We start from the raw sequence: 24,022 nt of genomic DNA, 5'->3' as shown, positions 1-24,022 counted from the left end.
AAAAGACTGCTCAGTGCTGCTGTGGCTTGTGTGAAGCCCACCCTGTCCTGGGAGCGTAGGCATGGTTGACCCCGTCCCTGCTGGCAGTGTCCCTCTGTCTTGGTGTCTCCTGCTTGTGTCTGAGTGCGTGCTGCCAGCCTGTCTGTGGAGCTGTGCTGGGGCTCTTGGATGCAAGTGCTGCTTATCGGATGCCCATCTGCAGAAACTTCTTAATTCTCTTGGTCAGTGTTTGTGCTGTCCAAGTGCATGTGTGCACAGGCTTTGGGGACTGCATGGGGCAGGGCAGCAGAACCATGCTCTGTTCTTTGCACAAGGAACCTGCCAGCATCCTCCTGTTACTCTGTTGGGCTCTTCCAGGCATTGCCACCTGGCTTCCCTCCAGGCTTTACCATCTACGCTGTAGTACTGTTTTCTGTAGGCCTCAAAGTACTCTTAAGGGATGAGGCTGCCGAGACAGTAACAGCTGAGGATCCCCTTTACTGTAAACTTGCCCCACATATTGTGGAGCTGTTTCTAGTTTGCAACTATGTTATTAAATTCAGGGGAAGGATTCTGCTCCAGCATCTGGGCCAGGCTGTAGGTAGTTGGTGAGGGGAACGTGATTTCTGGGACTCAGAGGCTTTATTTCCTTCAGGTGTAATGTTCTCAGCTCTTGTTCGTCTTTGAGGAAGTGGGGTCTCTGTGCTGTGTATTTTGGATGGATGGAAGGGAGGTGGGGATCGTTTCAATGGCAAGGCCTCTGTTGCCCTCTGGTTCTTTGTGGTTTTGTTCCTGGCTCGTTGTAGCCAGACTTTGTGCTCAGAAGGAGCAGAGCCTGGCAGTGCGTGCTTTCTCTATGTTAGTATCAGGAGATGCTTGTGCCTTGCTCTTCCCAGTGGCAGAACTGTAGCAGAGCTCTTTGCCAGGAACTGATCCATTCCGATGCGTACATACAAGGGGGATGGTCCTTTCAGATTTGCTCTCTTGGAGCAGGAAGGGTGTTTGATTGTAACAGCTCTCATCTCCCTTTGAGATGAGTGTGGAAGCGTCAATTTGCCACAGCGTGCAAGCCGGATGAACTGCTGACATCTCGTGCTTGCTGGATGAAAAGCAGCAGGTGGCTCGGCACATGTGCTCTGGCAGCTCAGGCCCAGGCTGGGCAGTTGCTGTTGTGTTGACCGCTAATTGTGTTTTGTTGTAGGATGGAGATGCTACAGCTGTATGAACAGTGCATCCTGATGGATATAGAGTTCTCTGATACCCAGAATGTGGACCAGCTGCTATGGAAGAATGCGTTTTACCAGGTGATAGAGAAATTCCGGCAGCTCCTCAAGGACCCTCAGGGAGAAAATGCCCAAGAAATTCGGAACAAACTGCTCCAGCTTCTAGATGAGGTAAGAAGAGTGAAACATCCCCAGACTCCACTAAACCTTTGGGTGGGATTGGCTGGTGTTTGGAATGGGGTGGTGTGACTGGGCAAGTAGTCTTCTTGATCCTATTCATATCTCTGTGTGCCTTAAGCCATCCTTGTGCAAGGAGAATGTTCAGACGGATTATGGTTTAGTGTGGCAGGTGTAGGTCCAGGTGGACATCTGTTATAATTTAAACCAGGCTTGTTTTGGTGCGTTATGTTAATTAGAAACTGATTTAAGCTAAATGAAACAAATGCCCTGAAGTGGAATTAAACAATGAGAAATGAAAAGGAGGTATTTGTGCCATCTTTATCACATTTGCTTAAAATTCATTGTGTTAAACTGCAGCTCAGTTTACTCTTTGTCGAAGGTAGGCTTACAGATCTGAGAGGATGTGTTTTATAGAATTAGGTTGGTGGGAAGGGACTGCTAGAGGGCTATTTAGTCCAACCTCCCGCTCAAAGCAGGACTCCTCAAACACTAGATCAGGTCAATCTTGGTTTTGTCTAGCTCAGTCTTGAGAACCTCTGAGGCTGGAGATCCCCTGACCTCCTTGTTGTTTCTGAATAGCCAAACCTCAGGGAGAGGAGGCTTCTTTCTTGCCTGTGGTAGGGATGGTGTGATGATTTTTATACTCATCATCAGAAAGATTGTAACAGCTAAGTATGTGTGTGTTTTGCAGGGCACTTCTTTTTTTGATGGCCTACTCCAAAAGTTGCAGGTGTCGTACCAGTTCAAGCTAGAGGACTATATGGACGGGATGGTCATCCGCAGTAAGCCTCTGAGGAAAATGGTAGGTTGGCTTCCTTCTGGAGGCTTCTTACCCTGTTAGTCATATGCAACGTGCTGAACTCAATGTGCTGCCCTTGACAAGAGGGAGGTAGGCAGCTGAGCTCCAAACAGATGCCAGTATGTTTGCAGGAAATCTTTCTCAGCTTCTAGAGAACTTGTTGAACTAGTGCTGAGGCATTAACATTTCTTAGCTTCTTTTGCAAAGAACTTCTTTTTGTACCAGCTCTGTGACCAGGGCTAATAAAGGGAAAGTACTCTGACTTTGCCTTAGATATTGAACTTTTCTTTCTGCTTGGAATCCAAAACAATGAACAAGGAAAGCTAGCAGTTGCACTGCCTCCCTCACACTTGACAGCATATTGCCCTGAGCTGTGATGGCAGGTGTGAGGGACAGCTGGGGAAGGATATTTTAGTCCAGCTCCATTCCCAGAGAGATGTGTTTGTCTAACAGCTGTCCTCAAATTGGTCATGGGCTGAACAACTCTCTCCTGGAGAGAGATGGGACATTGTTGTAAGAGAGGAGTGTTTAGGGGATTGGCTTGCTCCTAGAAATGCTGAACCAGTGCCACGGAGCCTTGTCATTTCATTCTGCTGCCCTTTTGCGAGACCTTCAGTGTGTCAGTGACCTCCTCTTAGCTCTCTACATTCCCTGTGCACACACCGGGTCTGCAGGCGAGCCAGGGCTGCGATGTCCCACATGATGTACTGAATGCTTCTTTCCAGGTGAAGTATGCGCTGATCAGTGCTCAGAGGTGTATGATTTGTCAAGGGGACATTTGCCGATACAGAGAACAAGCAAATGACACGGCAAACTACGGAAAGGCACGCAGGTATTGTGTTTTTCACCATAGTGCCGGGGACAGCTCTTCTTCTATCTACAAGGGATTTGTCTCATTTCACGCTTAAACTTGCCTCTAGCCAAAGAAGTCTTTCCACTCCTTTTTATTGTATTGCAGTCCTGTGAAGCTGGAAGCTGTAGCTCAGACTGTTTTGCTGTCCTAGAGAGCAAGTCAGCAGATCCAGTCATCCTCCAGCCATCTAGTGTAGAAGTTGTCCTGTGCTGATCCTGCAGCAGGGAGGGTTTATGCTGTTGAGGCTGGCAGAATAGCTGTTGTATTTTCTGGTAGCTTTTCAGCTAGGAGAGGTTTCTATATGTGTCCATATGTACTGACTGCATCAGGAGTTACTGGCACTTGTTGTTTCCTGTCACTCTTGTCTTTCTGATGTTTTTTTTCTGGAGCAAATACTAGTGTGGGGGCAAGTGAGCACAGCATGGGGGATGGAGCCCTGAAGTCTGTGGAAATTTGGAGATCAGGGCAAGGAAAGCTGCCAGGTTTGGAGTCTGTGGACATTGTGGGGTATGCTTGATATCTGAAGGAGGCTGGAGGGAGCGTAGTGGGTTCATTATATGTCTGAACAGTATTGACGGATCAGTGTGGCGTGAAATAAGCTGGAAAATGGATAATGGAATTGAGGGAAGATTGGGAGGAGAATGGAGGGATGAATGGATTGCCATTGAACAGATACGTCTTCTCTTGTGATAAGTATCTTGAAAATACGGCGTACAAGCTAAGGAACATGGGGGGTTTGGTCCCAGCTGCTATGGAGCTAAAAAGGGGACTGAGAGAGAAATGTTCCCTGAATAGCCTATGCTCTGCCAGAGGCTGCACAGGGGACAGTGCTTGCTGGGTCTGGCTAAATGCTCATCTTCAGGCTGAGCCATGAACGTTGCCTTCTGCAGCTGTATCTGCTCCCTCTTTTGACCTGTGCCCCAACTGCCTCTCCAGGCCAGGTGCAGGCTCACTGCCTGTGCATGCTTTTGCAGGCAGAGGGCATTTGTGCAAAGGGCCTGTTCCCTGCAGCACTGCTCATGCTGTACTGCAAGGGGAATTCTGCACCCTTAAACAGCAAGGAAGGCAACCTGATGTCCTTTTAGTAAGCCCTTCTTTTTTTTTTTTTTTTTTTTCTTCCCTCTTCCTCAGCTGGTACCTGAAGGCACAGCAAATTGCTCCCAAAAACGGCCGCCCATACAACCAGCTGGCGCTTTTGGCCATCTACACGGTAAGACGCTCATCATGAAAGGATGTACCAAGCATCGGGAGAGCCTCTGGGAGGATGGCTGTGAGATTCCATCTGGTGGACAAAGGCATTGTTTAGGGCATTGTTCCCAGATGTGTGTTGGTTTTTTTTTCAAAAAGAAAAAAGCTGCTGGCAGGATGTGCTGTGTGGATTCCAGCTGCTGTGGCTTCAGGCAGCTTTGTTAGATACACGCTACTCCCTCAAGCTATTGGCATTTTGGGGACTGTTCTGTGGGCTGAATGCAAATGTTTTAAAAGTGGGTTGTGTTTAAAGTTTTGCCTGAGATTTTTGTGCTGAAGACCATGCTGTCATGAGGGTGCTGTTACTGTTTGCCACATCTTCATTGAACCTGTGGGCACTGGTCTAAGCAGCATTCATATGCAACTTTGAAGTTTCCATTTAGCTGGCTGCTGCGGCCATGCAGGAAAACTTACTTCCAGGAGAATGTGACAGCAGGTAATGGAAGCATCAGGCTGGGACACAGGAGCTGGTAGCGGTCTGCCTCTTCACAGCACTGAAGGATGCTGGTGTAAAGCAGAGCAGCTGAGAACTGCAGGGTTCAGAGGTGCATTTCCTTCATGGCTGGGAATGACCTTTCTGACTCCCGGTGTGGGGCTTGGAGCAGTGAAGTGTCCTGCCTTCTGTGGTGTTTTCTAAGGCCGGCAGCATGTGGCCAAAACCCTAAATGGCTGTGCGTGTTGGTAGCATTAAGTCCTGGGGGTTGCCTTCTGACAGTATTCCCTGTGGCCAGCCTGTGGGAGAAATGATGCTGAAAGTTGCTCCGAGCACGAGGGGATTAGCCCGGCAGCAGGCTGAAATGAGGGGGGCGTCCTGCCCCACCACAGGCAGAAGTCTGGCAAACCCCCTAGTCTTCCTGGGCCTCTGCTCTTTGTAAAACTCACGTGGAGTAGTTTCCATATTCGTAGTAATGTTGAAAAGAGTTATTTCCTGAACTGTCTGGAATTCAGTATTTATACCTTTGCCCTTTGCCATGATGTCTGGTGAGAGACTGTTTTGTGTGAGCCTCTGGGCTGATGGCTTCTGTAGAAGCCCTGAGGCTGGGGTAAGCGAGTCCACAGCTTACCTGTGCTCCCTAACCCTGGCAGAGGGCTTGTGCTTTGTGCTGGGGGTTGTAGGTAGCTGTGAATGTGGACAGAGCGTTCAAGGTCCTACTTGTCATAAGGTTTGTTGGCATGTCTGTCTGTCCCAGGCAGTATTGAGGAAGAGGGCACGTGTATGGAGGGACAGGGATGGCAAGTATGCAGGAGCTTGGCTCTGAATGCCCCAGAATGAGTGGCAGCTCTGAGTCTGGTTGTGTTTTTGCAGAGGAGAAAGCTGGATGCTGTCTACTATTACATGCGCAGTCTGGCTGCTAGCAACCCCATCCTCACAGCCAAGGAGAGCCTCATGAGCCTGTTTGAAGAGACGAAACGCAAGGTGAGTTTTGGAGCTGGGCTGCAGGATGCTACAGCTGCCTGTGCTAACTGTCCTGTGCTGGAGAGCTGTGATCCAGAGTGGAGGGTGATGGTGGCTTTTGGACTTGGAGTCACCACCTGTCTACTTCTAAGAAATTTCGTGTTGAGAGGCAGATGAGAGAGACAGTTTTCAGAGTGGTAGTGTCCTTTCTGCCTCTCCTCAGACTGCTTTTGGGGTTGTTTGAGCAGCTGAGTCTCGTTTCTGGGTCTCAAACTATAGAACAGCTGAGCTCAGCAAGTTGCTGTGGTGTGCAGCATGATCATTGCCTTGTCCCATAGGTGCCCCACACCTGTGAGGGTGGACCAGAGAGGCTGCAGTCCCTTTGTGCCCCAGAGGGTCATCCCAAGTCAAAGATACGGCATGCTGGCTGTCACACAGCTTCCCTTGTCCTGGAGCAGTTGGGGTTGAAAACCTCTCATCTGCATTGTCCTGTAGTATCAGAAACCAAATTCTGGACCTGTCAATGAGTTACTGTGGTTCTGAAGCAGGGGAAAGGGCTAATTTCTCCATACAAATGGAATTATTTACTTTTCCTGAACTTTGATCCCTGAGTGATCTGAATCTGTCCTGTCTGCCCAGGCTGAGCAGATGGAGCAGAGGAAACATCAGGTGCTGGATCTGAGCCCCAGCTGCCGGGGGAAGGGCAAGAAGCCCACATTGCGACAAGTTGGAGATGATGCCACACGGCTGGAGATCTGGATCCATCCCTCCCACCCCCGCTCCTCCCAGGGCCACGAGTCCGGCAGGGATTCTGAGCAGGACAACGGTCTTGGGAACCTCAGTCCCAGCGACGTGAGTACTGCAGGAGGCAGCAGTTGGCTTTGGTGTCATGTGTTTGGAATGCAGTGGAATGACACTGGATCTGTTTTGCTTTCCTGTTGCTAAATTTTCCAGTGTTTTGGCTTCCCCTATGGGATCTGTGCCTGGGTCAGGCTGAGGAGCTGGTGACCTCGTGCCTCTCATGTTTAAGGCATGTTGTTACCATCCATTTCTTGGCAGCGTGCGCTGGTGTGGCTGATATGGAATAGGAGAGGCACAAACAGAAGATGCTGTAAAATGCCTCTGTTGAGGGCTCTAACTTGGGTGAGGTTGCTGGTGGGAAATGAGGTCAAATGCTGAAGACCAGGGTTAATAGTGACCTTGTAACTTCTGAGGCTTGTTCTGGAAGTGGGTCACTTGTCCTCGTGCCAGATGATTGGAGGTTCGCACTGGGAATGTGAAAACCGTGATTTTAATTTCCAGTGTAGGTGTTATATTTGCATTACTTGTTCTGCTGAGAGGCCAGAGTAGCGTGCCTTTCTTTTGCAAGAATAAGAAAAAAAATTGACTAATGGTATGTCTCGTCGATCCGTTGGAGCTGTGTACCTTGCAAGAGGAGCCCGAGTGAACTCTGTTTGTCAGGCACAGGAATGCAGGCGAATGCAGTGGTGGTTGGGAGCTCATCCTCTAGGAATTCTTGCACTGCTTTGGCACATGCAGCTTGCAAGAGAACTTGCCAGGGAGCTCTGGGCTGCCTGTCCTAAAATGGCTGTTAAGGATGTGAGTTTAGCAGAACTGGGAAGACCTTCTCCGCATACTGCGGGGCCCTGGGCTGCTCAGATACGATTGCGCTTTTATAACTAGTTTGTGACTTCAGCTGGGTGGAACTGGGGTGAAGTCTTGGGGTTTTGAAAGATAAGCTCTGGCACATCGTTGCAGCATTTTTAAGATGTTACTGCCCTTGGTTGTTTTCCCTCCCCTCAGCTTCTCTTCTGGAGACCTTTGCTTCCTCAGCATCATTGAAAAGAACGTGCCAAGCTTTAGCCTCTCCATAAATCATTGATGAAGATGCTTTGACATAAGATGCTGTGAGTGTGTTTGAGGCACTAGGGGTTTCTCTTTTGCAGCGCTCCCATGTGAGGCAATGTAACAGCTAGCAAAGTGGGGGGCAGCGATGTCTTGTTTTTTATAGTGCAGTGCTGTTTGCTAGAGCTTGCATTTGGTCTTTTCTGTGGTGTCTGTGCTCTCTGAAGTGCAGGTTGCTGGCGATGCCTGTACAGAACTGCCATTATTCTTGACTTCTTCATCTGTTTGAAATGTTGATTCATGGAAAGCACAAACTTTCTGATCGTGGAGAGGTTGCCTGATCAGAAATATAATGACAAAAGGGCAGGGGGGAGCTGGGGGCCCAGGTTTGGGCACTGCTGGTTTTGGCAGCCTAGGTATTTGTGCTCAGGCAGCCTGTGCCTGCTGTGATGCAGCACTCCATTCGTGTTGGCACAGCTGCTTATGGGACTGTGCCGTGGCCGTGTCACTGAACTGCTCTGGATGGAAAATAACGAGGTGAAAAGCAAACCTTAAATCTTCTGTCACTGCCAAAGCTCCCGAGCTGTGAAGCTGTGAGCTGGGTACAGACAGCAGCTCTTTGGGAGTCTCTGGACTCCTTGCTCCTTGAAGCTATGGCCTCTTACCCTCTTCCTCACTGCACCTCTCGGTGGTGTGCGGCTCCTGCTCTGGAGAGGAGAGGAGCCGGCTGCGTGTTGCCACTGTGCGGCACTGTTTGGCCTTGGAAGGGCCCTGCCTGCGCCAGGGACAGGGAGCAGTTCTCTGGCAGCACCTCTGCCCCACGTCCCGCAGCTGGGCGGGAGGGAACAGCTCTTCTCCCAGGGGATGTGTACCAGTGCTTACGTGTCATTTTGGGGAAATGAGTGTAAATGTGTCATTGCCTCCTTGGTCCCTTCCTTGCCAGCTTTTGCCCTTGAAAAGGCTGAGGCAACCCCTGTTTTCTCATCTGTACTGACAGCTGTGCTCTACAGGTAGCTCCTCAGACATCAGTCTTTGTGGCAACTGTTTCTGAGTTGAGAAGGGAATTTTGCAGGGCAGAATGGCAAAGTGTTCAGCTTCCAGAAGCAGATACAACACTGCAAGCATAGACCCTACCAGCTCTGGATGTGTGCTGGGCAGAAATGTGGGGGAGAGGTTCCTTGCACCCTTAAAATGGAGGCTGTTGCTTCAAACCCAGCCCAAGTCAAAGGTATTTTTACTGTGGAGATGCTGGCTGTTTTACAGGTGACAAGAAATTGATTTGAGATCTTTTCTGTCCTCAGTGGTCACTTTCTTCATTGTGCAGGTGGTTAGGTGCCAGTCCTGTGACGTGGCACGCTTGGCAGGGAGATGTGAATGATTACTCTCCCAGGATCTGCTGATGCGCGCGCTGTCTCTGTCAGCGAGCAGAGTCTGCTCAGCGTATGCTTGCGTGTCTCTTCTCAGTGCTGACTTTATTTTATCTTATGCAGCCCTGTATGAAAACAGAAACATCATTGCTTTATTTTAGGGTTAGAAGCCAACTGAATGGAGTTAGTGAAGTGTGATGGCATGTCTGCAGAAGGCCAGCTCACGGTGCAGCCATTGCTGTGACAAAGGAAGGTGGCATGCAGAGCAGGCAATTTGCCTTGTGCTGTGTTTAGGTAGAGGCTTGGTATAGCTCAGTTTGCTGCATCATCTTTTCTCGGAGGATGCAGAACTGGAAGAATGTCTGCCCACACCAAGGGACGTGTATCTTTGCCCCCTTCCTCAGTAATTGGATTTGGCACTGCTGGCATGCATGGTGTGGGACAGTTTCACACCGAGCTGAAGAAGTGTTTGAGTTGCAGCCTGGCTGTTTTGTGCTTAGGGTTTTGTCCATTATGTTTGCAGCCTTTTGGGGTTTCATTCTGTGAATGGCTGTTCTCTGTGGTCTCTTGTACGTTGCATGTTTCTAGGTGTGCGGTGGCAGGAGAGTCCAGGTTGGCCCAGTGCCCTGCTTACCTGACAATATCAGGTCGCTTTGTGGGGGATTCCAATAAGAAATGCAAAAATGGAGATTGAACCAATGAGCTGTTGTGTTTCTTTTTTAAAAACAGCTGGACAGGGCAAAGTGAGCTGAAGAGCTGAGTCTCTGCAATTTCTTCTCTGCCGTTGATTTCGTTTGCTATGGGTCTGTATTGATCTTAAATCTGCTAGTACCATATGCAGCTTACAGTGCAGGCTGTGAATTGGTAAGGTAAACAGGGCAAGTGTGCTGTCAGTCTCTTGAGAAAGTGTTAATATTACACTGAGTTTGAGATTTTAATCACTCCTCTCAGGAAATGCTGAGTTAAGGTTCCCACAGTTGCTATTGCCTACTGCCTGTGCTCTGCAGTAGATACTTCCTTGTGTTACCACACAGCATGCATGCACTAATAAAAGATTACTCCATAGCCATAGCTAAGATTAGGGAAGAGAGGTTTTCCCTTGGCAAGACAGTAATTGAATAATACTTCTCTCCAGATGTCTGAATACTTTAGCCTCATTAAAGAATTAAGGCTCCTTGCCTCTTTGTGAGAGGTCAGTCTTGTAGAGCCATCAAAAGTTTGGTAGGGCCACCCAAAAAGCTCTTAGGAGAATCTAAGGTCAGAGTCAAGATCCGCTGTCTCAGGCCTGCGTGTTGGCTGCAGGGACATTCCTGTTTCCACCCCTTGGCCTGCTGATAAGGGACAGAGGTGTTGCATTTGCCTGGTGCTGGGTGCCCGTGGAGCAGCCACCCCTTTGCAGTAGCAGAGAAATTGTGGTGGAATCGTGAGCTCTGAAGTTTAGAGCAGGTTTTAACCTCTGTTTCTTTATACAGGCTCTATTCTTAGTGGCAGGGAATATGGACAGTGCATCAGGATTTCCACAAGTAAGCAGTAAATACCACCAGGAGGTCTACCAAAAAAAAAAAAAAAAAGAGACGTCAAAGTTCTCTCAATAGGCTGAATATAGAGAGAGGGTTTATTTTGTGTTTCTTCTTTGTTACCTACATTACTTGTCTTGAAAGCTTATTACATGTACAGGTGTTGCTCTGTGCTGGTAATGGGTGCAAGTACCAGGAGACAGAATGATGATGTCAGAGTTGTAAGCGCTGCTTATCTTTGTGTGATTATTTGTGTTTTCTTTCAGATAAGTAGTGCTGGTCTGTTTTGGACCCCTTCGTCTCTTTCCATCTCCTGAGTCCTAGAAAATCATGAGTGCCAAGCATGCAGGGAAGTGGTCCTCTGCAGCTGGCGGAGGGCACTGTCTTCTCAAAGCACTGGAGGTTGTGAGAGCTGTCCTGCTTTTTTCCCCTCTGGGCCAGGATTCAGCTAACTGGGAACTTATCCAACAATGCCTGGTTGGGGCTGTTTTCAAAAACTTACTGTAATTTGTTTCTTTCAGAGATGAGACATCTCTAAGGATTCTTATCTTATGTCTTTCTCAGTTCTTCTTGCCTGCTTAGTTTTATTTCTGACTTTGCCTGCCTCACCTGTACACCATGATGCTGCATCCACTTACACTTCTGCAGCCCAGTTGCAGTCCAGGGGTGGAGAAGGCACTTTTGGGAATGCCTGTGCATGAGGACTTCCCAGTGCTCCAGGCTGCCCAAGTCACCGCCTCAATAGAGGCCATGTGTCCTTAGTGAAAAAGGTCGCTGTCCTAGTCAGCTCCTGCATGTTTCACATCTGTTTTTCCTTGGCGGTATTTGTTGTTTCTGCTTTGTGCGCTTGTTCCTCTTGGGCAGCAGCCACTCGGGTGACTGGGCTGGCTCCTTCTCCTGGCTGGTTTCCATTGGTACAATTTCTCGGCTGGGGGAGCTGTCTTTTGGGCTCTGCATCCGGAGAGGGGTGCTTCTAGGGAGCAGTGGGATAAAACCTCGTGTTAGTCTGGTAGCAGTTCTGGTGGGGGTTTCTTGGCCATTTTGCTCCATCAGCCTGACCTTTGCTTGGAGCAGTCACACATGGGAGTGGGAGCGACCTGTGTTCAGAGTTGGGATTGCCTTGATTTCACTACCACTGGTGCCTAGGAGTGTCTGGTTTGTTAAAAGGCTGCTGTGGTGTGTAGCTGGTGTCTGTGAGCATGGCACAGCTTTGCTTATGCAAATATGCCACAGAGACATCCCTGTTTACTGAGAGCAGCTCCCTTCAATCTCTGCTCTTTTTTTAACCTTGTAACTCTTTCCTGTTACACATGGCTAGAAATAAGTGATAGGAAAAAGTGGAAATGATATATTGCTGTAATGATGTTTTTTCTTCCATGCAGATGCATGAGTAAGAGGCTGTTTGGGGAACTTGTTTCTGGGGTGTATGCCCCTGAGTTTGCTGCCAGGCTGGTGGGATCATTTCTCTACACTTTCCAGCCTGGCTGGGTAGTTTTTCTCAGGACAGCGAAAGATTGGTCTTTTCTCTGCCATGCAGGCTGTCATGAATAATCCCCGCTGGCTGAAGCACAGGACTCCCTCACCTGTTATCTCCATGGCTTCAGGTGGGCACAGTGCTCAGAGTGGTCTGGTTTTTATTTTCCAGATCAAAGGCTTCCAAAAAATATATATGTCTGGGCAGCTGGGGCTGGGCCTGTGGTTTAGAGGGGCAGTGTGAAAGCACAGAGATGACTGCCTTCCCCCTGCTGCTGGGATATGACTCCCCAGAAGAGTAACCCTGCAGGCTGTACGCGACGCCCTGGAAGCCTGTGCAGACTCTTGCATAATTTCAGGCATTTTTCACCCAACACTTTATGCCTGTGCAGGGTGGAGGGAATGGAAGCCACTATGCCAGCAGTGCCTGGAGATGCCCAGTGGGCTGTCTGCTGAAGCCATTTCTCACACCAGTTAAACATCAGAGCTGCACCAGAGTGGTGGCATAGGTGTGTCCCCAAAAGGAGGGGACGCCCTTTCGGGGCAGAGAAGGGAGTGTCCCCTTGGTTTTATTCAGCATACAAGCCAGTAGTGGGATATACACAAGGTCTTACAGCAAGGCCTTGGCTCAGGCTGCCATCGGTACCTTGTCACAGGAAGGTGGCTTGTGTTAAGTCAGGAGGTTTGTCCCTTCTGCAGTTAGGTGCTCTCTAGTATCTGATGCAGTCCTGTCTGTGGACTGTTGCATTATGGTCTGCCCTTGCTGTTAAGGAAAGGCAGTGGTTCCCCTCCAGCCCACTGCTTGTTGCTGCGTTTGGTCCAACCTCTGCTGAGCCTCCCCTGCGGAACAAAAATGAGCAGAGAAGCTCTGGGGTGGGAATGCTAGGCGTTAGCAGGCAGGTAAAGGCTGCCCTTATTTCTGTCCCTTATCCACCACCCACCTGAAAAAGCAGCAAGAGATGTCACATGCTTAATTTTTGTGCCCAAAGCGGGACTTGGGAGGGAGACACCTGGAGTTCCCTCTCTCCTGCCCAGGTAGCCTCTTTTCTTCGCCTCTGCAAGTTTGCAGGAAGCTGTTGGGTTTGGTTACTCATTTGTGGAGGTCAGGACTAAGTCTGGGGTTTTTTTCCTTTGTGTTTAGGAAACAGTTTACAAATTGTTTTGAGCATGGGGGAGCTGGTGGCGTGTGAAAGAGGCTCCTCCGCCTCTTTGCTGCTGGACTTGCATTAATTCTCTGCCCTACCTCTTTTCTCTAATCTCTTTCTTGGTTGGTAGCATGAGTATTTCCGAGTGCTTTCCCCAGCCTCCGACCCCTCTGTCTCCTAATATAACCTCGGTCACCAAACCACCTTGGGGCTTTATTTTTACTTTAGCCGTTTTGTTTTGCGTGGTTAAGGTTGGTTTCTTTCCCCTAGCAGTGAGAAGACTTCTCTGCAGAGGAAGTAAGAGAGTGCCAGGCTGCAGTTGAAACTGGTTAAACACTGAAACCACACTCCTAGCCTCTCTGGGTTTGAGACGTGACATTCAGCCATGCAGCTTAGCACTGGCTTTTTTTGCTGCCAGTTGTGCACCCTCCCTATTTGCACTTATCTTTTTTTATAAGCTCTGTTTTATACTTTAGAATGCTGGTAAAAACCTTCTTGGCTCCAGTTCCTGCGTTATTATTTTATTTTAGTGATCCAACCAGAAATGCTGTTGCACCTTGCCTGCGCTTGTGATCTTCTGTGGATGCTCAGTGCTGCTGTGATAAAGCTCCTGGAGCTCAGCAGAGCTCACAGGACCTGGTTACTGGTTTAGCCTGTGCGCACAGGTTGTGTAGAACCCACATGTTGCCTTCCAGTGCAGCTTGACCTTTTGTCTCTTCACCCAGAAGGTGAAGGCTAAGCTATCAGTAGGAGTTTCCAGAAGCTGGTATTGATCTTGGGTTTTGGGTTTGTGTTTTTTTTTTCTTTCTTTTTCTTTTTTCTTCTTAGACCACGTTGGTGGTTTGACTTAACTGTGAAGAACAAGGCAGGGACTAATGTTACTTGAATGGGAGAGACACCGACATGTTCTCCTTCCGGTAACAGGCATCTGGTGCTAATGTGTGTAGAAGTATCGTGGTGGATCAGAGGTGGGATCACTACAAGGACATCAATGTGTTATGCCTGTGTGATATCCCAGTGTTCAGAGAGGCACTGTGGTGAGGGGAGTGAGGCTTCCAAGTTCCAACAAGCTTCTCATACTCTAAAACCAAGTACAATCATCCAGAAACTGCCTTTCCCTGTCAGTCACTCTTTCCTCATTTCCTCTCCTGCTGGTGCTGATCAGCCAGGGATTTGTGTGTAACCAAAACCCCTCCTGCTGCTGCACATTAGTCCTTTCTCGTGGCCGTGGATTTGATGATCCAGGACTGCAGGGTGGTGTTGGGAGGGAGAGTTTGCACTTCAGATGAGAATGCTGCCAGAATTGGCAGTATTGGTAAAAGAAGTGAAATGCCTAATAGCAGGGTTGGGAAATTTCCCAGAGCAGGGTGAAGGCTGTAGACAGTGATTTCTCTTGAGCTTTTTTTTTTTTTTTGTTAGTCTAACCTTGATCTTTGTACGAAGTTGGCCCAGGCCAGGTTTTTCTGCTGTCTGTTGTACACGTTTTTTGGGATGGGCACCTCATATTTCACAGCCAAACCTCTTAATTCTGCCACAGAGAATGTTTGTTCCTCTTCAGTGTTGAATGAGCCATTTCCAGACAGGCTTCGTATCCACTGTGGAGGTGGGTATTAGGAAAGAAACTTCCTTCCGGAGGATCAGGGAGTGGAACCTGCTGGAATCCATGTCATTTCCTCTGTCCTTGGCTCTACTTTTCCTCCCCAGCAGATTTCATTGCTGTATAATTCAACGTGGAGAGGGAGATGCCTTCGTGCCATGTGTTACACTCCTCAGGTAGAAGCAAAGGTTTCAGAAGTACTCTGGGAATGCAGCAGGGAGGACAACTACCTCCAGGCTGTGGGAGGCTGGGGCACAGGCTGGCTGTGAGCAGCTCCGTTATCCCTGCCGGTGAGCGTGGCCGGAAGAGCAGGAGTGTGAAGATTGCATGTGATAATGCTGTCATTCTTCTGGAAGGCACGCTCTTTGCTCAGCCTGTTGTCCAAATGTCTTCTGTTGGCCTAACTCCATCCTAAGCCTTTCAGGGTTGGATCTCTTCAGTCTTTACCCTTCTTAATTTCTGCTATTATCTCCCTCCTTTGTGCTTTAGCTCCACAAATAATCTACTCTGGAGTAGTAAAGGAGGCTGACAACACCTGAGCTTCATGATCAGGAGATCTCTTATGACCAAAACTCATCACACGTTTCTCAGTGTCAATTTTCTGTCACAGGAAGGGGATGCTCTTTACTCCTGACAAACACTTGGGGCTGGTTCAGTGCACAGCATGTGGCCTCCCCCTTACCTGCTGGACAAAGAAAAGGCTCTGCCTGGGTCAGCTCGCTTTCAGTGCTTAACCAGATGCAGCCTCAAAGAGCTGAGCTTGTATCCTAAACGACCTGCAGCACCAGAGCCAATTTGTGAAAAGTTTTGTGTTGAAAGTTAACTTGATATCTCAGCTGAGGACTCTCTGGCGTGTTTGCATAGATTCGTAGAGTTTATGGCCAGCAGGGACCATTAGATCATCTAGTCTGATCTCCTGTATATCACAGATCCTTAAATTTCACCCTGCTACTCCTATATGAAGCCAAATAACTTGTGTTTGGCTAAAGCAAAACTTCCAGAAAGACATCCAGTCTTCAGAATCCACCCTTTTCCTGGGGAGTTCATTCCAGTGATAATTGCACTGGTTCTGAAACACTTATACCTTATTTCCAGAGTGAATGTTTCCAGTTTGTTCCTGTGCTTTACTGTCGCGCGAGTGTAAAGAGCCCTTAAGTACCGTGGAGGCACTTTGCACCCTGCAATCAAATCGCCTCCCAGTCTTTTTTGATACACTAAACAGATTGAGCCGTTTAAGTTTTTTCACTGCAAGACATAATTTCTAGCCTTTGAATCACTTTTATGGCTGTTTTTTGGACCCTTTCCAATATTTCAGCGTTCTTTTTAAAAATAAGGGCACTAGAACTGGGTGCAGTATTTCAGTGTCAGCCTTGCCAGTGCCGTATATAGATGTAAACGTGCTGTCCAGTGCCCGCTCCCTGCTTGTATAAGGGATGCATTAACCCTTTTTGCCGGATGTTGTGTTGGGAAATTGGCCACTGTAGTCCCTAGAGCCTTTCTGGAGAAGCTGCCTCGGGCACGGTCTCCTGGAGACTTAATTTTACATGATCCCAGATGCATAACATGACATTTGATGCTGGAAAACCCCAGATTTTGAAGCGATTATAATAACCTTGCGTGAATGCGCTGTAGCCATCGCTACTTACTGCTCCATTTGCCTTTGTGTCGCAGGCAGTTTGACAGCAGAAATTGCTTTCAGTTTGTTGATGAAAAACATTGCTAGTGAATCTCAACCAACCTCCTTCCATCCAGTTCAGCATGGGCCCCCAAAGACCATTGCTTTTTTAAAAGCTACTTAATCAGTTTTTAATCTGTTTAATAGTGATAATTTTTTTTTTCAGGAATGTTGCATGTTACTAATTCATAGAAACCAAATGTAGATACCAGTTTGGTTGAAAAGGAAATAACGTGTATAAATACTCTATTCAACCTGTTTTTCCTTAAATCAAAAGTTCTGCTAGTAAATTAATTGTTAAATAATGTTGAATTTATTTATAGGTCAGATATTTGTTTTGGAGCCAGTGAAGTTACCACAGCTTGATCTTCACATTACTGAAGTGGACAATTTTCTTGCTTATGTTTCCCGACTCACCTGCTCCCTGCAGGGATAAGGGAGAAGTGGAAAGCTCATTGGTTTTGCTGAGGGCCTTCCTAAATGCCTCTTTTTCTCTTGCTGGGTTGCTGACTTGTAACTCTTAACAGCCATGAGGTGTGTCCTGGAGCTGGAGCTGCTGTACTGCAAAAGATGAGGAAGCTGCAGGAGTGTCTCAAGATCTCTTTACCTGTAAATTAATTTTGTATGCCTCAAGGCCACGATACATCAGGGTTCCTTCTTTCTTCCATGCCAAAGCAAATTAGATTTTACATTGTGCAGTGTCTGATATTAAGTATCAGGATTCTCGCTGGAATTGCTTCTAATGCTACAGAAATTAATCCGTTTCAGGGCAGGACATTGCAACTGCTAAACAGAAACCTGCACTGGAACACGTGGCAAGAAGTAGTCAAGGCAAGCTCTGTATCCATTTGTGGTTGCAGGTGGTATATGAAGAGGAATGATTATGGTAATTAGCCCAGCTGGAATTTGCCCACAGCCCTGTGGGTACCTTGTAAACACTGCAAAAATGCTAGACAATCTTAATAGCCCTTTTGTCTCCTTTGTGTAGGTAGCCATTTGCACAAAAAACACTTTTCACCAGCGCTTTGTTGCAATTGCACCTGTAACAGTAAAAACCTCCTCCTGGTATCTTGCCAGTCGAGCCCGCTGCATCGTGGGCTTTTCAAGAAGCTCTGTATCAGTGCTTGGTGTTATTCCAGTGAGATACTGCTATAGAAAACACCAGCCACAGCTGTGCCTTGCAACTTGGGAACGGCACGGGATAAAAGCTCAGGCTGATGTCATTGTAAGGCCATCTCCAAGGGAGGCAGCGGGCTCACTGCTGCTTTCCAGTGGTGTAAAGCTCTGAAGGAGCTGCCTGCGGAAGAAAGGAATAATCTTAATAGTTAATGTGTTATATCAAGCCCTTGGGTTGGGAGTGAGAATATGGCATGGTTTGGGTGCCTGGTTGTTATTTCATGCAGTTCTCAGCAAGAAAGCTGTGCCTGGAAAAGCCTGGCTGCCCAAGAAACCCTGAAAATATTTGGGATGAGTGTGGTACGTGTTTTGGAGCAGAGCTCTGTGGCTCTGTGGTCTGTATTCCAGCTCCTTGTCACTGAGGAGACCCCTAGACTCAGGAGAACATCCCACTGTGCTCCAGTCCCTTCCACTCCAGTGGAAAACAGTGCATTTGTTACAGGCAGTTTTGCATCTGGTCTCTTGATTAATGGACTTGTCTTTTGCAGCCTATTTTGACTCTGACACAGCTTTCTGCTCCACAGATGCTTTGCTGATGTTGAAGAAAGTTTGCCTCGCTTGATAAAGACCAGATCCTGAAATTTACTTCCAAACCTGAAGTAACAATTTTTAACTTGAAACGCTTTTTCCCCAGGAGTCGCTGCTCCAGAATCCTTCCCTTATTTGGTGCCTCCTTCACAGCTGGGACTGATGCTCAGGTGCCAAAGCTCTGTGCACTCCTTGCCATGAGCCAAATGGGTCTGTGCTGGGTTCAAGCGCAGCAGCTCTGCTTCCTGGCCTTGATGCTGGCACTCCTTTTCCTGTGCATCCTGGTGGCATTTCCAGTGTTTCTGTGCTGGGGTGGGAAACACCGTTTTCAACCCTTTTTGATCGGTGCACAGTCTCTTGAGGTTGGGTCTTGCTTTCTTCTTTTCTGGCTCGAGACATGACAAACCTTTCCTGAAGCTGTCTGATCGCCTCTGTTCTGTGTGTTGTCAGGACGTATTCCTCGTGGCCTCTCAGTGATTTGAGCTGGCTGTTCCAGGACCGTTGCTATCTCTGCACTTAGCTGCTCTGCGAGAAGTTGTTAGTCACTGTTGATTTCTTCCATGGTAACAAATCCAGTTTGGTTGGCTGTGCGGTGTGTGAATGCTCCCCAAGCAGCAGTGGGCTGCTTCCTCTGGTGAGGTTGCCTCTTCCCAGGTGGATTTAGTCTGTCTGCACATGCTGACTCATGACAGCCGAAACAGCTGTTTTCAGCTTCAGGCACTACTGTGTGCAGGGACCCCTTCTTCTTCTTGACAGCTGGTTTGTTTTTATAACTAATGCCTTCACTATATGCTCATAACTTCCATATCTGTGATGCCCGTTTTTCAACTGGAAGAGCCAAAATCCATTTTTTGATAGTTTCATTGTTGTATAAGCCTTACTTGGTGGACTCTTCCCAAACAACCGATTGGGACCAGCCAGATTTCATTCCCTGTCCCAAGGAGCAAAGGTGCCCGTTAAGGGTAGCAATGTAAGTGCACAGGGAGTCCTGTCTTCCCCTGGCATCAGCACAAGGACTGTTTTCAGGAAACCTTTGGCAGGGGCCACCTTTCGACTGCACAGTGAGTGAGATGAAGGCAAGAAGCTGTTGCAGGTCTCATGCTAGCACCATTCAGGGTAGCGAGCACGCTAGCAGGGCTTTGGGGAAGTGTTCCTCTGCCATTTGAATGCTGAACAATGCTGAACAGCGGGTGATGGGACTTCCTCCTCCCTGCCCCAAAGCTGGGCCGCTTGGTGGAGTTAACTGTTTTCCTCTTGCTGTAAGAAGTAGCATTTGATGGGAGGAGCAGGGGAGGGCTCCCGGAGACTGAGGGACAGGTGAGTCACTAAAGAAAGAGTCATTCAGAGAAAAGCCCAGTCAAAGCAGCCCATGGCCTTAGTGTGAACTCGGAGATGAAAGGTCCAAAGTTAAGTGATGAGCTCATCAAAACCTTCAGGCTGTGAGAGAAAAAGTGATGAAAGAAGTGTGAGAGGTGCCTGCTTGAGATGCCACAGTGCTGGGGCACACAGGCCTCTGCCTGGGCTTGCTGAGTTCATGCTTAAGTTGGCAAGAGGTACAAAACATGCTTCTTTCCTAGAGGCAGGTATCCTGCTTCCTTTAAAAAAAAATAATTATAACTCTATATATACATATATGCACATATCTCCATGTCCCAGTTCAGCACTGGTTCCTGTGGAGTGTGACTGGGTAGTCCTTGGGACTGAGAATGAAAAGGCTGAGTGTGAAACTTGCTCTGAGAAGATGGGGGCGAAGCTGATGTCCTGGCAAGCCCTCCCAGAGCCGGGTGTCATTGTGGGAACACTCTGGGCACGTCCCCGCTGGGCGCAGGCGTCACTTTCCATTCGAGGTGGGGACTTTTGGTACTCCCCTGCTGCCAGTAAAGTGGTGCGGGGATTGCAGGGTGAGTGCTCCGGGGGCTGTGGGTGAATGTGGGCATTGGAGAAAAACTGCCCCAATTTCTTCTTTCCTTCATGTGCAGCCTGCTGCTCAGTGTTGTGACAGGCTTTCCAGTAGAGATGGGTCAGGCCACGAACTCCTGCTCTTTCCTGTATCCCCCAGCAAAGAGCACAGAGCATGGACCCTCTCCTCCAGCTCTTGCAGGGAGCAGCAGCATTTGGCACTGGCCACTGCCTCACCAAGGCTCTTGCACCTAGGGGCTCAGACTTGTTAGGCTGTGTCTCTGTCAGGGTGTGTGATTGCAGCTGGAGCCAGAGAGATGGTCACAAACCAGCTTTCAACCTCCACAAGCTGTTGCCTGAGGGGGGGGGGTGGGGGGAAAGTACATGTTAAGGGTTTCAAGGTCTGAGCTGCCTTGGTGTCCTACTGAGGATGGTGGAGAAGCAGCTACATCCAGACTTCACTGGCTGAGTGAATAAGGGTTTTGCAGTGCTGTCCCAGTATTCTCCAGTCTCTTCTGGGTTTCATCTGCAGAGTTAATAAAATGGTGGCAAATAAAGTTGAGTTCCAGTGGAAAGGGCTCTTAGGGCAGCAGTAAAATAGTGAGTAAGCAAGAACCCCTTGCTGCGGGGGCCAGTTTAATTGGTCTGGCTTGTTTTATGAGACAGGTTTTATGTTTAAACTCGCACATGGCCCAGGAGCGACTCTGCAGCAGGGCATCATTCTCCTGCATGGGTCCTCTGGGAATGCAGCCCGGGTTAATTACACCTAACCGAGCAATCGCACCTCATGGAGCAGCTGGCATAAGTCATGGCGTGAGCTGAGGGGTTCGGCAATGGGGTGGGAGGCAGTGCCAGAGCTGGGACTGCCAGTGATAACCGTCCCCTCCCGGCAGGCCTGGTAGGGAGCTTGGTGCTACCCGGAGGCACCGGCTGATGCCCATCTTGCACCCTCTGACGTGCGCCTGGCTCTTGGCCGGGCAGTGCCACAGCCCTGCCTAGTAACCTCGTCCCTTCCCTGTGCCTCTGTTCCCGCTGTAAATGGAAGTGGCATCGCTGACCTTTGCAGAGGAGTTCAAGATACAAAAATCTTGCACGAATGGGAGCAGAGCTCTGGGTCGCTCCTGGTCAGCATCTCCCTGCGCGGTGCTCGGAGCCTGGCTTTTCTCACCATGCTGAGGCTGTGCAGGCGCGCGGGTGCGGGAGGAAAGCCTCTTGTGGAGATGGTAAGAGGGAGGCCAGTCCACTCCTGGTGTGACACAGCCACCTTTAAGACCAGGCAGTGAGCTTACCCACCCACAGCCTTCTTCAAAGCCCTTTAGATAAGGACCGGGAAAGCCCAGAGCTCGGCTGAGCTAGGGAGGCAGCTTAGAGCAGTAGTAATTATTCAAATCACATTTTGGTGTTGGTGGAGCTAAGCAGGGCAGGAGGCTGCCTTTGCGCTGTATGCTACAGCCAGCTCCCCCTGTATCTCCTTAACTCCGTGTTGCTGTAATAGTTCAAGAGTAGCGCTGCTGCTGCAAGCTTTCAGAGGCTTTTGTGAAACATCTGAACACCTGCTCCCTCTCTCTTAATTGCTTAAGGCTGGATGTGAACGAAGGGGTGCAGCATCACCCCAATGCCCCCTTGCTTCTTTCCTAGAGCAAGTGCTTCTAGCTTTGTTGCTGAACTCGCCAGCGCAGAAAAGCACCCGGGAGGACATCCTGCTCCTCTCTGCGTCGACCAGATGCTTTTTTGCCTGCGCCACAGTTGTGGAGCACGGAACAAGTTGCTTCTGCCGTTTTGTTGGGGTTTTTTTCCCTGTTGGTGAGAAAGGCTGCCTTTGGGGACTTCTTTTGCATAATCCCTTAGGCTGTGCTTCGAGCTTACTTACCAGGTGCGGAGGAGGAGGAGGAGGAGGAGGCAGCCTTCGGCCAGAGCTGCCCGGGGGTGGTGCCCGGCGGGCAGGCAGCCCTGCGAGGGACCCGGCAGAGGGTGCTGTGTCTCCACCGCCTCTCCCTGCTCCTGCTCCAGCTGTTTGGCACTTGCCTGTGCCTGTGTGCATGATGTTTGTAAGAATTTGGGCATGTCCATTTGGTTCCCATCTCCAGTGCCACCCCCAGCATCCAGGCCAGGTTCTTCTGTCACTAGGGACATTCTTAATTCACAGGAAATCGGAGAGAGTTTAATTGTTTTCTCCTCTCTCTTTTTTTTTTTTTTTTTTTTTTTTCCCATGCAGCTGAACAAAAGGTTCATCCTCAGTTTTCTCCATGCCCATGGGAAGCTGTTTACCAGGATTGGGTAAGTGTGCAGGATGTTTATTTTATTTTCCTACATTACAAGTCTTTTTGGAATTTAATATTGTTAGCAACTAAGCTGTGTTTGGAGCTGAGGGCACAGGGTGTGAATTCTTGCAGGCCTAGCCTCCTGGTTCTTATTCTCCTTACCCGCCCTCCGATCCACACTCGTTATTGTTTGGGCTTTTTCTTCCCGCACCTTAAGGCTCAGTGCTGCACCGGGACCCTCTGGCAAAGGCTGAGGTGGGATGGCTGATACACACACAGGAGGGACTAGAGGCTGTTTTCTCTCTCTCTCTCTCTCTCATCTCCTTGCTCCCTCCCCTTTAATCTGTGGGCTTACACCCCACCCCACCCCTTCCATTCTCCCTAGCTCTTAGCCAGCAGAGAGGTGATTCTGGGGGGCTCTCAGTGAGAGCTGCCTGTGAGGAGCACAAAGCCATCAAGGCAGAACCGTGTGGTGGCTGCAAGCTGCCGTCCAGAGCGTGTCAAGACAAGCCTTGCCCTTCATCTCCTTGCTGCCATTTCAGTGAAAGCCTCACAGCTGAGAGCTGCCCTGGCTGTGGGAACTGGTTTATACAAAGTGCCTTTGGCAGTGTCTGTCAGAAACTGGTTTGGAGGAGTTGAACAGCTACCCCTGAAGCAAAGCAAGACTGATTTGTCCTGGGCTGAGATCCCAACCTTGGGGACATCCTTATGACCCAGAGAGCAGAGCTCAGCCTTGCAGCCGGTGGGCTTCCCATAGATCTGTCCCTGCTCCGTGTCCAGACTGGCCCTTGCTGCCGGGTGATGGGGCAGCTGTTGCAAAGAAGCCTCGTGCGGGTCCCCGCAGTCTCTAGCAGCGGTGGTCTCTGCTTGAGCCTGCCAGTGCCTCATAAGCAGACATTGTCTTGTGAGCTCTGTTGGCTCCTTCAGTCTCTTGTGGAACTGTTAGCTGCAAGTTACAAGATTGAGAGACCTTTTCCAAGCCACTTAAGTAAAGGTAGCGTGGATGCAAAGTGGCTTGTCCCTGCTGTTGGTTTTTTTTCACTCAGATGTGCAGTTCCCTGTCTCTGGGCCTGCCCCCTTTCCCTCCTGGAGCAGGGAGGCACAGCAGCGCAGGACACAGCACTGATCTTGCCTTGCAGCCTGAAACCTTGGTGCTTGCTCCACCCAGCATGCTTTCTGGGATGACCAGTCAGGAGTGGCATGTGCTTGACCCTTCGTAAAGCAATGGGAAGTAGGAGCTGGCAGGCCGATTTGTTGGAGATGTGTCTGAAGGCGAGGGGGAGAGCAGTGTGCTCACTGCCAGGGCTGTTGATCTCTCCCTGAGTCACAAGGCACTGATTATCTGCTCGCGGGCAGCAGGCTGGCCTGCAGTGAGGAGGCAGAGCTGGATATTCTCCTGCCTGCAGGAAAAGAGGAGGAGAGCTGCGAGAAGCCATGAAAAGTTTGGTAACTGCAATATGTCTGTGCCGGAGGGCAGAGCATCCGGGGAGCTGCTGGTCTCCAGCTCTGTGGGGCCAAGCTCACAGCCGAGCCCTGGTTGAATACATGCCATTGCGGGGATTAATGGGGATGTTGCAGAGGTTGCTCGCATAGTTGGCTCCTGAGAGTTTTGTGAAATTAAGATGCAGCGTTTGAGGTGGTTGCTTCCCAGGACAGTCATTTAGAAAACCCAAGTATGTTTAATGGTAGAATATTCCCTGAAGTACTTGGAAGGGAACTAGAAAGTAATACCGTGACACAGGAAGAGAAAATCGTCCAGCCCTGTTAAACAGCTTCCACATTTAAAATAGGTAAAAGGTGAGGGGTGGCTGAGTCCTCTTTGGGCAGGATCTTCAGTGATTTATCTGTTAAAAGTACGGAA

The 24,022-nt window shown here is 49.2% G+C and overlaps 1 protein-coding gene across 3 annotated transcripts in view; it reads left to right on the top strand.

Annotated features, from left to right (window-relative positions):
- The window catches only part of SMG6 (SMG6 nonsense mediated mRNA decay factor), a 118,194-nt gene that overhangs the window by 6,691 nt on the left and 87,481 nt on the right, over positions 1-24,022 (top strand). For all 3 annotated transcript variants that reach the window (XM_040615674.1, XM_040615665.1, XM_040615654.1), the window contains exons 3-9: positions 1,181-1,373; positions 2,074-2,184; positions 2,907-3,013; positions 4,166-4,244; positions 5,589-5,699; positions 6,318-6,530; positions 22,116-22,177. In XM_040615674.1, the coding sequence (XP_040471608.1) occupies positions 1,181-1,373; positions 2,074-2,184; positions 2,907-3,013; positions 4,166-4,244; positions 5,589-5,699; positions 6,318-6,530; positions 22,116-22,177 (876 nt within the window). The remainder of the gene's footprint in view (positions 1-1,180; positions 1,374-2,073; positions 2,185-2,906; positions 3,014-4,165; positions 4,245-5,588; positions 5,700-6,317; positions 6,531-22,115; positions 22,178-24,022) is intronic.

Source organism: Falco naumanni, chromosome 1 (assembly GCF_017639655.2).
Source record: "Falco naumanni isolate bFalNau1 chromosome 1, bFalNau1.pat, whole genome shotgun sequence".
Lineage (NCBI taxonomy): Eukaryota > Metazoa > Chordata > Aves > Falconiformes > Falconidae > Falco > Falco naumanni.
The sequence above is the reverse complement of the archived record's forward strand: the minus strand, read 5'-3'. Positions and strand labels throughout refer to the sequence as shown.